The sequence below is a fragment of the Propithecus coquereli genome, unplaced genomic scaffold (genome assembly GCF_000956105.1).
Source record: "Propithecus coquereli isolate 6110/MARCELLA unplaced genomic scaffold, Pcoq_1.0 Scaffold147, whole genome shotgun sequence".
In the NCBI taxonomy this organism is placed as follows: domain Eukaryota; kingdom Metazoa; phylum Chordata; class Mammalia; order Primates; family Indriidae; genus Propithecus; species Propithecus coquereli.
Window position 1 is genome coordinate 6,872,774 of NW_012139080.1, and position 16,840 is coordinate 6,889,613.

Here is a 16,840-nt window from a genome sequence, read left to right on the forward strand (position 1 = left end):
TTGTTTCTGGCTGGAGTACAAGCTGATGGGTGGTCTGAGTTATTTTTTAGTTTTAGTTCATTGTAATGCCAGATTCACCTGGAACAGAGACGCCTTTGAAGAATGTGAACAGTGAGACCTGTTGGCGTTAGAGGGGAAGGCAAGGTCATCTAGGAGTTTATGGCCAGTTGGTCTCACTCTTGGTCTTTCAGGATCAGATTCATGAGGGCTGTGCAGGTGGTCAAGAGTTGGGTGGGGGTTTTTTTCCATTTTAATATCATACTCTATGACATGAAAGAATTTACTAATGATGTTTAATAAAAATATCGACCTTAGCTGTAGTCAGTTCAACAAACATTTGCTCAGGATTTGCTGTGCGCATTTGCTTCATTATATATCACTGGACTTTGAGATCTTTTAACCCACTGGTTTCCAAACGTGCCTGGTAGCCTGGTAGTAATCACATGGAGAGTTTTTATAAAAGCTACTGAATTGGAGTCTTCATTAGTGGGAACTGAAAGTCTATATTCAAAAACAAAACCAACTCCTAATTTTCTCTTACTTTAATGAAACCCTGGCTCTCTCCTGGCTCTGCTCCCTCGTTCCCCTGAGATGGGGCTGGGTCTTCTTCCCCCACCTCCTCCTCACCTTGGCCAGGAGGTGGGGTTGGGTTCTTAGCTCCTTGCTGCTCATGCTCTGTCAAGACTGGTTTTACCATCCTTTGTGTCCCCTCTGTAATGGCTCCTGGTGACTGATTTAGTGAAGTCAGTCTTTCCTCCCACCTGGACTCGGGTCAGCCTTCTAGTGACTTTAGGATCCGTACACTGAACCATCACAGTCTGGTCTCGTCTCCAACAAACTCTCCCGCGCTCCACTTCTCATAGCTGCTCCTGGGACCCCATCCTCACAAGTAAACACGCCTCTCTCTTAACGGAAAAAAACCCCAAACTCTGTAAAATAATTTAAAGAGGTTTTTTCTGAGTGTGTGTGACTGTAGGTCAGAGCACATGTTTTCAAGAGGTTCTGAGAAAAAGTGCCCACAGTAGCCAGGTTACAGTTTGGTTTTATACATTCATGGAAACAGGAATTACACGTAAGATCTTAAGTTAATACGTAGAAGGCATACACTGGTTTGGCCCAAAAAGGCAGGCTATCTCAAAGAGGGGGAGACTTAGAGGTTATAGGTGGGTTTAAAGATGCTTTGATTTGTAATTGGTTAAAGAAATGAAGCTTTGTCTAAGGCTTGGAATGTTTTAAGTTAAGGATGTCTTCTAATCAGAGACAAGCCATGACACATACACTTAGACTCAAGTGATCTGTGAAGTAAAGAGATGACCTGCAGGTGTGGTTTAAGTTTTGTCTTGCATGGCCCTAGGCCCGTTAATGAATTAGTATCTTGTTTTTATAAGGAGTAACTCTAACAAAAGGGAGGGGGCACGATGAGGGGTGTGTCTGACCTCCCTTCTCCTCATGACCAGCAACTCAGCTTTCAGGTTTTTCTGGGCTCCCCTTGACCAAGAGGGGCTCCATTTTTCAGGTAGCTGGGGGATTTAAGATTTTATTTTAGTTCACATCTCTAAGACTTCCACTGCAGGATATCCACTCCCTGACCTCGCAGGGCCTCCTCCTCGCTTACTTCTTGCTGTGTCTGTCCCTCCGGGCATCGGGCATCGCTTCTCTGCCCGGCCTGCTGAGAGTGCCTCTCGGGGCACACGGGAGCCTCCTTTACCTCTCTCGCCTGGGCTTGCGCTTGTCATCTGCTTGCTTCCTTCAGCACTTGAGCAGCTCTGAGTGTCCTGGGTGGAAAAACCACATCTGGGCTGGCTGGTGTGACTTCCAGCTGATGATCAGGAACCTCTTGGGGCCCTCCTTACTACCTGCTGGTTCTTGCTTTGTCTCAGAAATGAATCTTTCACACTTTCTCCTTCATTGGAAGGCCTCCCTTGTCCCCTTCCTCCCCCCTCCTCCTCCATCCTTTATTGAGAAAATAGAAACCATCGAATGAGGGCCCCTCCTCTCCTTCCAGCTCAAATGGAGGGAGCATTTTCTCCCAGTGGCAGGTCAAGCTTTCTGCGTGGCTCTGGAAGCCCACTCCTCTGTCTCCTTCCTTCCCTGCCTCTCTTCTGGCCTCAGTGGCCTCTTTCTATCAGCGCAAAAGCATGCTCATGTTTCCCAAGCAAACAAAACCCCGCTCTTGATCCCGCATATATTCCATTTCTCTGCTTCTTTTGGAGTGCCTACCTAAAATGATGAAAAAGGTCGGAATCTAATTTGAAGAAGCGTCTGTTCAAACACAAAGGTTGAGGACTACAGCCTGGGACACACTTCCAAGTTACCTCGGGGAGTGCTGTGGAGAACACAAGAGAGGCTCAAGTTTTTAAAGAAAAAAAAGGACAAATCAGGAGGGGGAGTGATTACAAAAGTTGTTGTCAGGAATTCTCATTGGTTTGCAGAGATGACATTGGCTAGTGACTGACTGTACACTGCTCAACTACAGGGTGTGTGGCATTTTATGGCTACTTTGGCATTAGTTAGTCTAGAGCCCAAATAGCAAGTGGCTTCAAGAGGTAATTATTGAGCTCAGGGGGGCGTGACCTGACTGCTGTTTCATTCCAGTGCCTCTCTGGGCCTGATAATTTGAAGGGGCTCACATCCCTCAGGTAGAAAATTCTTTTCTTCTTTTTTTCCCCCATAATCTCAATTGTCCCAAAGATGTTTTTATGGTCGTTTTTAACACTTGAATCAACACTCAGTCAAGGCTTATGCAGTGCATATTGTATGTCTTTTTAGTTTATTTTAATCTAGAAAAGTCCCCCATCCCACCCACCCCACCATGATACTGACTTTTTGAAAAACCTGGGTCATTTGTTTTGTAAATGTCCCACATTGTGGATTGTCTGATTTATTTTCTGAAGTCTCAATTAACTTATTTTCCTCTGTCCTCTAACTGAAAATTACACTGAAAGGCTTGATTTCATTCAGTTTAAACCTTTCTGGCAAGGCTACTTAGGAGGTGACCCTGTGAACTTGGCGTTGCATCCTGTGGGGGTCATCGCACCGCTGGTCACGCCGGCTGTGTTGGACGGCTTAAGATGGGGATTGCGATAGCATCGATGTATGAAATTCAGTTTTAACTCAGGTGAATGGAGAAAAGAGAAATTGAAGTTCAACTCAAAGAATTGTTGACTTTCAAATATATATTCGTTCACTACAATGATTACTATTTCTTAAAAGATCCCTCTAAGATTAAAAGGTGGTGAAAAATATTAAGAAGTTTAAGTCATTGTGTTTATTTTAAACCCATATTTCAATTTTTGATAACATATATGATCTCTCTGCTATGAAAGATGAAACCAAGGCAACTTTTCCCATCTCTCCCGCCCTTCACATCTTGTTTTATAGTGTAGCACACGTAATTATAATCCCATCCTTGTCTCAATCTGTTCTATATTTAAATGGATACAGTAGTCTTCAGTAGTTCTTTTACCACACTGTCTCCATTGCCAAGTTCATTATTTTGATTTGGCTCCCCATTGGTGGCATTCCATTGTCAGGTTTTTTATGGAAAATTCATGGCTGCTATTAATATATTAATTGTGTTGAGAATTCTTTAATAGATTTTTCTGTAGCACCTTGTGCTTTTAGATCTGAAGATTCAGTTTATTTTTTTCCCTCATGTCAGGGAAGCTAATTTCTCTTTTATCTTTGAATCATCTTCTTTCTTTTTTAATTAAAATAAAAATTTTAAATTGTAGGACAGTGGTTCGCTAAGTTGCCCAGGATGATTTCAAACTCCAAACTCGTGGCCTCAAGCGATCCTCCGGCCTTGGCCTTCCAAAGTGCTGGGATTACAGGTGTGAGCCACTGCACTGGCCCATCTTCTTTCTTTATTGAGCTGTTTAATAACTCAATACAGTTATGCAACTTTATTTATGGAATAAAGTTCGATTTAAAGTTATGGGATGTATTAATGATTTTCTGTATTCCGGGCACAGTGATTAGTCCTATATGGTGTTGTCTGTCTTCTATATCTGTTTATCTTTTAGACTTTGTCTTTTTTCTCTGCCTGCACGGTGATTACCTCAGGTGTTGGTAATTCAATTTTCAACAGTGGCCCTTGATTCCTTGATGTTTCTAAAGGTAATTTATTCATGTGGCAGTCATGTTGTTTTGGTGTTTTCTTAGATTCCTATGCTCATCTCCATTGACTGTTTTATCAACTCGATTTTGAACTCTTGTGTTATTGATGTCCTATTTTTCCTAAGGTGTGCTGTAGCCTTATAGCATTCCTTCTCTTCCATGCATTGTGTTTTCTTCTAGGCCAGGCTCTTTGTCTTATCTTCTGTAAGCCTTTTTTGTTGTTGTTATTGTTTCACTGTTTGTTTATACTGTTGTCTTGTTACTTTGCTTAACCGTGCAGGTTTTATTCCCTGAGATGTGTGGGAAGTGCATTGGGGAGTTCTCTTCCCCAGTACACTTGGGGGAAGCAGGATTAGGCAGAGGGAGAAGTTGGACTGTAGTACAATCACAATAAAGGCCTGGTCCCAGGGACTCGAACTGGCATGGCTCTGCCGAGTTTTGTCCTGAATTGGGGTGGGGCCCCTGGCCTTTATACCCCTTTATGGACCAGCAGTTGGAATGCAGACTTTTGTGAGGAAGTGGATGTGCTTTCTTTAGTGGAGGACCCAGCTGGGGAATGAGTCCTTCTGTCTGGCAGTGCGTGTATAGGTGGCACAACCCAGAAGCTACTAGAGTTAATTTTATTCTCATGTTAGTGCTGTCCAGCCATTAATTCTGTTTTCTCTGATGAGGTAGTTTTGCTCTTTATTCTCTTCTCTATGCCCTATCCGAGACAGGTGTGTTTCTGACATACAGATTGAGGACTGAGTTTTTTGATAACACTTAGCTTTTTCAGTAGCATGGGAGAATGGGAGCCAGCAAAGAGTTGAACAGTGGATGAGCAGGTGGAAGTGATGTGCTGCTTTGTTTAGTATGGTGTGAGGTAGGGGTCAGAATTCCATATCCAAATTACTCAGTGCCATTTGTTGAAAGCCCATCTTTCCCCACTGTTCTGCAGTGTCATCTTTATCATAAATCAAGTGTCCATATATGCACGTGTCTGCCCTGATCTCTGTTCTGTTCCTGTTGGAACACCGTCCATTGTAGTTCATTGCACATTGTAGTCCTACCGGACTAGCATTGTGCAAATACCACACAGTCTCATTTATTGTAACTTCACAATGAATCCTGACATCCATTAGAGTCATTCCTCCAACTTTGTGCTTTTTCAAGATTGTCTTGGGTGATTTTTGCTCTTTACCTTTCTGTTCAGTTTTAGGCCCAGCTTGTCAGTTTCCACAAATTACCTGCTGGTATTTCTGCTGAGATTGCATTTATTTTATAGATCACTTTGAGGATAATGGACCTCACTATGCTATTGTATTTCCAACCTATGACCTTTATTTAGGTCTGCTTTAATGTTTTTAATATCAATTTATAATATTCTATATAGAGGTCTTTTTTGTAAATCTTTGATTAGATTTGTTTCTGGGTATATTATTAAAAAATAATAGTATAATGAATCACCATGGAGCCATCACCAATTTTGAACAACCTTTTTGCATTTATATTCCTCTCCCACTCACTCCCACCATCTCCAGATTATTTTGAAGCAAATTAAAAATATATCATCATGTGCATTTCAATGTGGATTTCTAAAGGATAATGACTCCTTTATTTAAAAAAACACCCCAAAACTATTTCATAGCTAAAAAAGTAATAATGATTCCTTAGTATCATAAAATATCCAGTTAGTGTTATTTGATGTATTTTTTTGGTGCTATTGTAAATGATGTCTTTAAAATTTTCATTTTCTTTGTTTCTTGCTGGTATATAGATATGTAACTGATTTAAAAATATATATTCATCTTGTATTCGGTGACCCTTCTAAAGTTATTTATTAATTCTAATAATTTATTGCCAGAATATTTTGTTTTTTCTGCATACACAGTCATGTTGTCTATTAATATAATGACAGTCTGTCTCAAGGGACAGTAGAAAATTACCAAGTTTAGCAACAATCTGTTGAAAAAATGAAAAAAATGAACAAATGAAAAGTGAACAAATTTGATAAGTTTTCATTGTCTAAGACTTTAATAACTCCTATCACATATTATATACTGTCTTTGAATTTTTATGTATTTCTAAAGTGATGTGTTATTCTATGTTCTTTATAGTTTCCCCTCACCAATTGTGCTTGGAATTGGACAGGTAAGTGAAAAAATTAAATTAACCTCTTTAATTAGTCATCAGTGTACACAAGACATTTTAAGTGCTTTTGTTTAAGACTGTGGTTTACAAATTTATTCAGCTGGCAGAGGACCTGCGGATTGTAGTACTGTTGGTGACACAACATAAAATATTGACACGCATTTTATTTCATTCTATAATTTAGGAACAGTTGTATTTGTGGGAAAAACAACTGCTTAACTTTAAGTTTATTAATTGAATTAATTACTCTAAAGCCAGGGGCCACAAGATGCAAAGCCTCCAAGGCCTGATGGGTAACGAATGAGTGGATCGAGGTCCAGGGTGGAGAGGGAGAATACTTGTCCCACTGAAAGTGTGCACCAGCTGCTTAGCTTAAGCTACTGTGCCTGTAGGAAAAGGTTTGGGGAGATGAGATGGGACCCTCCATGCCCTAATTATCAGAGTTTGGGAGGTTTTTCAAGGGAAAGAAGGAATTTGAATTTTTCCAAATTCATGAATGCTGGCAACTGATTCAGATTTTTACAAAACTCAATATGGGCCAAACAAAGCATGTTTACAGTTTGCTGCCTGCAGGTTGTGATTTTTTGCTCTCAAGTACAAGGATGAGCTTGGATAAGTTTCAAACTCAGCTCATTTGGCTGTTTCTGAAATTCCCCTTTAACATTAATTTGTGGTGAATTTAATTTTTTGGTGGTATGCTGCTGCATTCCAGATAGACAAGCAGTCACAGGCATCAAGGGCTTTTTTGTTTTGATTTTGCTTTAATTTATAGGGAGGAAAGCTTAAAATTAACAGAAAATTATATCTGTTAACTAAATTTTTAATTGTGAATCTGGAAAAGCCTGTCATTTATATGAATTAACATTATTCTGGCTAAATGTTTTGCTAATAAGTAACTCTTTGGAAAATGATTTTAGGACGAAAAAATTACAAGAAACCAATATGTTTCCTTATAATAAAAAAATTCTGTTTCAATGTAAAAATATGTAGGAAAAAAGCACTTTTGAAGAAGATCAGTGAATATATGATAGTGGATTCTCTGTAATCCCCAAGTCAAATAAATTCACTGTTCTTTAATGCATTGGCTTACACTCAATTAAGAAAAAGCATTTCTGATTTGCAATTCGTTGAGGGAAGAGGCCAGTCAGGTTTGATTTTAAAAGTCTGAATTACATTTATTTTAAATGTTAGTGTATTTCTTTAAGAATTATAAAGAGGCATAAATACAAAGTACAATTGTAATTCAGGATGGACTTGAGTACATAAATCTACCATAAGGATTAAGTTTGTAAACTCATTTGGAGCAAGGTTTAGGATTATAATCATGTTGAAGGAACTCTTAAAATTTTGCATCCTAATATGGAGAAAATTGAGTAAGTTCTAGAACTTGCCTAGAAAGATGGTATCAATATTTTTTTATTTTGGCCAAGTATGGTGCTGTAATCCCAGTGCTTTGGGAGGGAGAGATGGGAGGATCACTTGAGGCCAGGAGTTCGAGACTAGCCTGGACAACATGGTGAGACCCCATCTTTACAAAAAAATTAAAAAATTTTCCAGGTGTGGTGGTGCGTGCTTGTAGTCATAGCTACTCAGGAAGCTGAGTTGGGAGGGTGGCTCGATGCCAGGAGTTTGAGGTTACGGTGAGGGTGAGCTGTGATCGTGCCACTGCACTCCAGCCTAGGTGACAGAGCAAGAGCCTGTCTCTCAAAACAAACAAAAACAGTGTGTTTTTGTGTGGAGTTTCTTCTTTTAAAATTATTCTCCCACCTTTATGGGGGAAGGTGACCATATGCTTAGGACGTGGAAAGTAAGGTCCAGGATCAATGTGCGGCCTCACTAACTGTCTTCACTCTAGTCACTGTCAGGGACACCATTCCCTTTCTCCCTCTGTCACTGTTCCTAGAGCCCCTGAGATAATGTGTATGTGTGTGACTCTATTTGATGTTACACTTTTTAGCTGTAGTTCTGATGGAATCCATACAATGGCGAGAAAAACAATTTTAATATTCTAAGATACAGTTATTTTTTTCTGGAACCTAGAAAATGGATATTTTTTGTATTTCTTTTTGATGAATCTATTTCCTTCTGATAATGTCATTGAACCTGAAGCAATCTTTCCAGACATTTTTCCTGAAGTTTCTCTCTTCCCTTTTCTCTAGATGGCAGCCACCATAATGATACTGTATGTGTCCAAGCTAAATAAAATAATTCACTTCCCTGATTTTGACAAGAAAATCCCTGTAAAGGTATGTGATGAAAAGTATATATAGCTGTGAGAGAATTACAAATTGATTTTAGAGTATAGGTCCATTTCTATACACACTTTGCTTCCTGCTTGCCCTGGGTAGAAACTTTGTAATAAAGATCATATGTCATTCAGTTGTCCATTTATGTAACACAGTAGTAGTAAAAGTACATGCTTAACAATTGACATTAAATAAATACTATTCAGAAGTGAAATGACAAAACTGTGAATTAGGCACTGGCAAACGTTTTTGGTAAAGGGCCAGACCATCTCTGTTGCAGCCATTCAGCTCTGCCACCGTACCATGAAAGCAGCCCTACGTGATACATAAGTGAATTGGCATAGTTGGGTTCCAGCGAAACTTTGTTTACATAAACAAGAGCTAGGCTGGATTTGGCCCTTGGATCATAGTGTGCTGGTCCTTGTTTTCAGTTTTCATTTTTAGTTTGGATTGATAAAAGCTATAAATGGAATGAAGAATGCAATTTTATGTACATGGAAAGACAGTGTTTTCCATCATAGAACTAGAAATATAAACTCTGCCATGCTTTCCTGGGAGTGTAGAATGGAATCAACTTTTATTGAAGAGTTGCTGGGTGCCAGATGTTAGGGCAGACACTTAATTCTTAGACCGATCGCATACAACAGATGGTGTTAAATGGATGATGATGGCATTTGGGTTTAAATCAGACTGTCAGTTCCTTGAGGGTGAGAATCCCACATGGCTTGTTCACTGCTGTTTCTTTAATGCCTGGAAAAATGCTGGTATCTAGCACTGGATTATTTATCAGACAGACCAAATAAGCACATGCTTACAGCATTAATAATCAGGGATATCCACAAAGAAAGAAAAATAAATATTGACGTATATGAAAGATACCAACCTAATCATGGGAGAAAAACAGAATATTGCTGAGCTTGATTACATTTATTTTATAATATAGTATAATTTTTAACCATTTTAAACATTTTAATAAAAATTGTGAAATCTGAGAAAAAGGCATCATACCTGAATGTGTAGTTGAATGAATAATCACCCTTGTAAACCATTACTTAGGTCATGAAATGGGGTCACAAAGTCTTCCTTACCCACTCTCCTAACTTTTAAAACAAAAATTCTCTTTTTTAGTTTGTAATTTTTCTAAATTTGGATGCATCCCTAAATTCTATAGTTTAATTTTACCTGATTTTGAACTTTATATAAAGGGAATCAAACTCTATATATTCTTTCGTATCATGCTTCCTTCACTTAATATTATTATGGTAAGATTCATCCACATTGTTGTGCGTAGTTGTATTCTTTTATTTTCTCTGTATGTATATATTGCAGTTTACTTACCTGTTTTACTGTTTGTGGTAATTTGGGTTGTTTCCAGTTTAGAGACCAGAAAAATAAAAAGCATTACTCCTGTATGTAGTTAACTTATAGCTTGGTCCTGGTGCACATGGGTTAGTTAGCTAGGGTGGCCATAACCAAATACCACAGGCTGGGAGGCTTAAACACTAGAAATGTATTTTCTTATAGTTCTGGAGGCTGGAAGTCTCAGATCAAGGTGCCAGCAAGGTCAGTTTCTGGTGAGGCTGCCTTCTTGCTGTGTCCTCATATGGCTGTTCCTCCCTGTGTGTACACTCCTGGTGTCTCTTTCTCTTCTTATAAGGACACCAGTCCTATCGGATGAGGGCCCCACCCTTATGACCTCATTTAACCTCAGTTACCTCCTTTAAGGCCCTGTCTCCAAGTGCAATCACATTGGGGGTTAGGGCTTCAGAATATGAATTTGGGGGAGGGACATGATTTAGTCCATAACCACACATATGCATGGGTGAGGGGGTCCGTTGAGAAGTGGAATGGCTGGCTCCTAGGGTATGCATAGCTTCAACTTTGGTAAGTAATGTCAGACTGTTCTTCAAAGTGATTGTACCTAGTCACACTCCTGACAAAAGTGCGTGAAAGTCCCTGTTGCTTCACATTCTTGCCACTCGTAGGTGTGCCAGTCATTTTAAATGTTCCTGATCTGGTGGATGTGTAGTAACACCTTTATGGGCTTTAATTTGCATTTCCCTGATTACTGATGAGGTTGAGCACCTTTTCATTTTTTAGTGCCTATTTGGATATTCTCTCTTGTGAAATACCTGTCACCATTTTTATACGTGAAGAAAAAAGCTTATTGGAGTTCTAACCAAGTGTTTTTTCTTTTTTTAATTGAAGCTGTTTCCTCTGCCTCTCCTCTACGTTGGAAACCACATAAGTGGATTATCAAGCACAAGTAAATTAAGGTAGAGTGCAGGATATTGGCTGATGGGAGGTTCCTTACCCACTGCTAATGGTACAAAGACCAAGTTTGATTTTTCAAATCAAAGTACATACAAATGGCTATAATAGTTAGTAATTTAACACATTGACTGCCACACTAGAAAAAAAAGATTTTCCTTGGAGCGACAGTGTTTTATTACGAAAATAGAATAAAAATTTCAAAAACAAAGGGATCCTTTCTAGTTTAATGAAAAATTTGTTATTTTTTATTGTTTTCTGTGTGTGAGTTTTATGCAACTTGAAAAATAGTTCTCACGGCTCCCAAGGTAAAGAGACGTGTGAGTTACATACTCAAAACTAGCGTGAGTTAAATACAATTCACATAGCAGTTAATGTGTTAAGAAACTTAAGTTTAATTTGCCAGTGTTTTTAGGAATGTTATAAAGCTTACATATTTCCTTACGTTGAAGTCTGAATATAGAATATGAGATCTGTAGTCATCATGGTAGAGAAGGTATGGTTTATCTAGAGGTAGATTTATTTTTATGAATATGGTTCTGTGTAACTTTTGGTTTCATACCATTTTTATAAAAGCAAGAACATTCTGTCAGATTTGGTGTAGGTCAAGTTTGGTGCTGGGACAAATAAATGACAGACATTTTCAAGTGTGTGCTGTCTACTTCCGAAAGTCGCATCTGCATTTATTTCAGGGTCCTTTGATTATAGGGCACATAATGTCTTACCCTTCTTTGAATGATATTAAATTGATCACTTCTACTTTTAATGATTTTAAGGGTCAATCTGGTCCCTTCATTACAAAGTTCCCCATCAATTTTTCCCCTAATGCTTTTAGCGGCCATTAGTGATCATTGTGAGAGCCACTATTTAATTGCAAGTTGCAAAATGGTGACCTTCCCCATTTATTCTCTAAACTTTTTCAATAAAGACAAATTTTCACCATTTCACAGAGGAAAGGCAGGATAAAAGTTTTATTTATAAATGTTCAGACTAATAAATGAGTGTCCTGTCACCTTCAATGGTGGTCAGTGAGGGTTGTTTTTTATTTGTTTTTGTTGTTTCCTATCATTATAAACTCATAGATTTTCATTTACTTGATACAAATTCCTTTATAAAATACGAATTTTGCAAATATTTTCTCTCACTCTGTGGCTCGTCTTTTCATTGACTTAACCCTGTCTTTCACAGAGCAGAAGTTTTTCATTTTAGTGAAGTTCCACAATCAGTGCTGTTCTTTCATGGATCATGCTTTTGGTGTCATATTTGAAACTCATCACCAAACCTTGTTATCATTATTATCATTTTTTTCTAGAGACAGGGTCTTGCTCTGTCACCCAGGCCGGAGTGCAGTGGCCTGATCATACACAGTTCACTGCAGCCTCCATCTTCCACCTCAGCCTCCCGAGTAGCTGGGACTGCAGGCGCATGCCACCACACCTGGCCTTACAGTTTGTGTTGTACATTTAGGTCTGCGATCCAGTTTGAGTTGATTTTTGTGAAAGGTATAAGGTCTGTGTCTAGATTCAGTCTTTTTACACATGGATGTCCAGTTTTGAGCACCATTTGTTGAAAACGCTATCCTTTCTTCATTGAATTGCCTTTGCTTTTTTGTCAAAGATCAGTCAACTGTATTTGTGTGGGTCTATTTCTGGGCTCTGTGTTCTGTTTCATTCACCTATCTATCTCATTTACTTGATATGTTTCAAGTCATTAAGGAAATAGTTCTTTTGATGCTCAAATCATCCCAGCTCAAGCCAGTTTTATACCAAAGGCTGCGTCTCCCTGGTAAAAAAGAAAAAGAAAAAAACCTTTTTTAAAAAGACAGACAACACAAATATGGCAAGGATGTAAAGAATTTATAATCCTTATACATTGCTGGTAGGAATGTAAAGCATGCAGCCTTGTTGAAAAACAGTTCAGCAATTCCTCATTATGTACTGGATATGGTTCCCTCACTGTATATCAGAATTGCAAAATTTTATCCTATTCTGTGAGATGTTTTTTCACTCTCTCTTTTTTTTTTTTTTTTGAGACAGAGTCTCACTGTGCTGCCTGGGCTAGAGTGCCGTGGCTTCAGCCTAGCTCACAGCAACCTCAAACTCCTGGGCTCAAGCGATCCTCCTGCCTCAGCCTCCCGAGTAGCTGGGACTACAGGCACGCGCCACCATGCCCGGCTAATTTTTTCTATATATTTTTAGTTGTCCGATTAATTTCTTTCTATTTTTAGTAGAGATGGGGTCTCGCTCTTACTCAGGCTGGTTTCGAACTCCTGAGCTCAAACAATCCGCCCGCCTCAGCCTCCCAGAGTGCTAGGATTACAGGCATGAGCCACCGCGCCCGGCCTTCACTCTCTTAATGGTGTGTTCTTTGAGATGCCAAAGTTTTAAATTGTAAAAATTTAAATAAGAATTAAGGTAAAATATACATAACATAAAATTTACCATTTTAACCATTTTTAAATATACAATTCGGTAGCATTACATATATTCACAACATTGTGCAGCCATCACCACAAAGCATTTCTAGAACTTTTTCCATTAAACAATAACTTCTCATTCTCCTTAGCCTCTGGTGGAATCACTGTTCCACTTTCTGTCTCTATGAATTTGCCTCCTCTAGATATCTCATACAGGTAGAATTATCCAGTATTTGTCCTTTTTGTCTGGCTTATTCACTTACCATATGTTTTCAAAGTTTATCCATGTTGTAGCATGCATCAGAAGTTCATTCCTTTTTAAGGCTGAATAATATTCTTTGTATGTGTATATATATATATCACATTTTGTTATCCATTTATAAAAGTTTTTAATTTTGATGAACTCTAATTTATCTATTTTTTCTTTTGTTGCTTGTGCTTTTGGGTGTTTTATCTAAGGCTTTGCCTAGCTTAAGGTCACAAAGATTTGCTCCTATGCTTTCTTCTAAGAGTTTTATAGTTTTAGAACCTACATTTAGGTCATTGATATATTTGTGTTAATCTCACAAAAAATTTCTTTTTTAGAGATGAGGTCTTACCCAGGCTGGAGTACAGTGTCTGTTCATAGGTGTAGTTGTTATACACTATAGCATTGAACTCCTGGCCTCAAGTGATCCTCCCGCCCCAGCCTTTGGAGTAGCTGGGACTACAGACATCCGTCACTGTGCCTGACTCCTGGTTAATTTTTTATATATGGTGTGAGGCAGGAGTTAAAATTCATTCTTTTGCACATGGATGTTCAGTTGTCCCAGCACCATTTGTTGAAAAGGGTATTTTTTTCCCATTGTATTGTTTTGGTACTCTTGTTGAAAATCATTTGACCGTAATTGTTAGGATTTGTTTCTTGACTCTGTATTTTAGTCCACTGATTATAGATCTGTCCTTAAACCAATAATGGATAGTCTTGATTACCATAGCTTTGGAGTAAGTTTTGAAATTGGGAAGTGTGAGTATACCAACTTTGTTCTTTTTGAAGATTGTTTTGGCTTTCTGGTTCTGTTGTATTTCCTTATTTATTTTAAAATCAGCTTGTCAATTTCTACACACACATACACTCACACACACACACACACACACACACACACACACACATATACCAGCTGATATTTTGATAGGGATCGTGTTGAATCTGTGTCTTAGTCCTTTTGTGTTGTTATAAAGGAATATCGGATGCTGGGTAATTTATAAAGAAAAAAGGAAAAGAGGTTTATTTGGCTCACGGTTCTGCAGGCTGTACAAGAAGCAGGGCACCAGGATCTGCTTCTGATGAGGGCTTTAGGCTGCTTCCACTCATGGCAGAAGGGGAATGGGAGCCTGTGTATACAGAAATCGCATCACATGGTGAGAAGGGGAGAGAGAGAGAGAGAGAGAGAGAGAGAGAGGGAGGGAGGAAGGAGGTGTCCGGGTGCCAGGCTCTTTTTAACAACTAGCTCTTGTGAGAACTAACAGAGTGAGAACTCACTGCCCCCCACCCCCACCAAAGGAGGGCATTAATCTATTCATGAGGGATCCCCAGGACCCAAACACTTCTCCCTAGGCCCACCCTTAACACTGGGGATCAAATTTCAGCACGAGGTTTGGAGGCTCAAATATCCAATCTGTAGCAACCTGTGTGTCTATTTGGAGAATCTTTCCGTTTTCACATGAAGTCTTCTGATCCATGAACAAACATGGAGTGTTTTTCCATTTATTTAGGTCCTCTTTAATTTCTTTTAACGATGTTTTGTCGTTTTCCGCACGCAAGTCTTACACTTCTTTTGTTAAATTTATTCCTAACAACTTTATTCTTTCTGATGCTATCGTAAGTGGAATTGCCTTGTTAATTTCATTTTTGGATTGCTCATTGCTAGTGTATTGAAGTACAGTTGATTTTTATGTATTCATTTTGTTTCCTGTACACTTGCTTGACTCATTTATCAGTTCTAATACTTTTTTAGTGGCTCCCTTGGGACTTGCTATATATAAGATGTTATCTGCAAGTAGAGATAGCTTTATTGATTCCTTTCCAAATTGGATGTTTGTTCATTTGTTTTTTTGCCTAATTGCCCTGTCTAGAGCCTCAGGTACAATGTTGAATAGATGTAGTAATGAGAGTGAACATCCTGGTGTTGTTCCTGATCTTAGAGGGAAAACATTCAGCTTTTAATTAATACCATTAAGTGTACTTTATTTGTTTTTAAAAGGCGTCATCTAAAAATCAGCTTTTTGAACTTAATTGAAAATATAAGACTTTTTTGTTGTTGTTGCTTGCTTTGAGAAAGATAATTTAAGCCAGTCTCATAAAACATCTTTAAGTGTGGATATAAAATTCCTGAAAATTCTTTCTGCACCTGCTGTCTGCACACAGTGTCATTGATGATGTGAAGCCCATCCTCAGGTCTCGCAGGACAGGCTTGCCCACTCTCCCTCCTGGGCGGTCCCTCTGGCTCTGACTTTCCTCCCCCAGCTCACTGTCTTCTCGGGGTCACATCAGGAGGCAGGTGCAGGTGGGCCGCTGCAGCCTTGGGAGTCTGTTGGCTGTGTATCGAGCTGTACCCTGGAATCTCTGGGTGTTAAGAGTGGGTGAAAGGTTCTTAAGTATATCTTTTTTAAGGCGATGTAGCCTCATTTGGAGGAAAAATTCGCCCATAATTTCATCTTTTAATATGCGATTTTACACTTGATTTTAGCCAAAAGGCTGAGAAGTGATTAACATGCAAGTTTAAATACTCATTTAAAGTCTTTTTGCATACACAGAATGTATCTTGTTAGAGTCCTAGACTACATTGTTTTGTATCCTTTTTGTTTTATTTATTATTTATTTTCCAATAGTCTTTGTATTATAGAGTTATGTGTATCATGTTCCCTTAAGTAAATGTGTCATAATTTATTTGACATTGCTTTGTTGTCAGACATTTAGTTTGTTTCTGATGTTTTCCCAAAGATGCTGCAGTGAAAACATTTATGCACCTGTTTTTTTCTTTCTTTTAGATTACTGCCTTAGGATAAGTTTCCCAACAAGAAATAATTAGGTTGAAGGTTAAGACCACTTAATGCCTATCGGTACATAGTCCCAACTTGATTTGTCAAAAGATGTATTGGTTCACATTGTGAACTAGTTTTAGCACAATCTTTGTAGCAGTTGGATGGTATGATGTTTTAAAAGGCTGATAAGTGAAAGTGGTAAAGTAATTTAATTTTCATTTATTTTTTTAGCACAATCTTTGTAGCAGTTGGATGGTATGATGTTTTAAAAGGCTGATAAGTGAAAGTGGTAAAGTAATTTAATATTCATTTATTTTTATTATTTAGAGATGGGGTCATGATATCCCTAGGCTGGTCTTGAATTCCTGGGCTCAAGCAATCCTCCCACCTCAGCCTCCTGAGTAGCTGGGATTATAGGCATGTGCTACCACATCTGGTTTATCTGTTTTTTAGATGAGAAAACTGAGATTTAAAAGAGGTTACATAAACCTAGAAAATTGACACTTTGAATTTGTCTATAAAATTTAGAGTTTCTGGTTATTCCAGTATATCCTCAAATCTTCAGGTAATTCCAGAAAATCCTTAACAGATTCTAGCTGGCTTTTGCTCTCTGACGCACTTAAGTAACGTCTAG

At 38.5% G+C, this 16,840-nt stretch overlaps 1 protein-coding gene across 1 annotated transcript in view; it reads left to right on the forward strand.

The window, feature by feature from the left end:
* SLC35D2 (solute carrier family 35 (UDP-GlcNAc/UDP-glucose transporter), member D2) overlaps nt 1–16,840 on the forward strand; it is a 44,188-nt gene that overhangs the window by 3,510 nt on the left and 23,838 nt on the right. Inside the window, exons 2-4 of the mRNA XM_012640064.1 lie at nt 6,216–6,249; nt 8,409–8,495; nt 10,704–10,771. Coding sequence (XP_012495518.1) covers nt 6,216–6,249; nt 8,409–8,495; nt 10,704–10,771 — 189 coding nt within the window. The remainder of the gene's footprint in view (nt 1–6,215; nt 6,250–8,408; nt 8,496–10,703; nt 10,772–16,840) is intronic.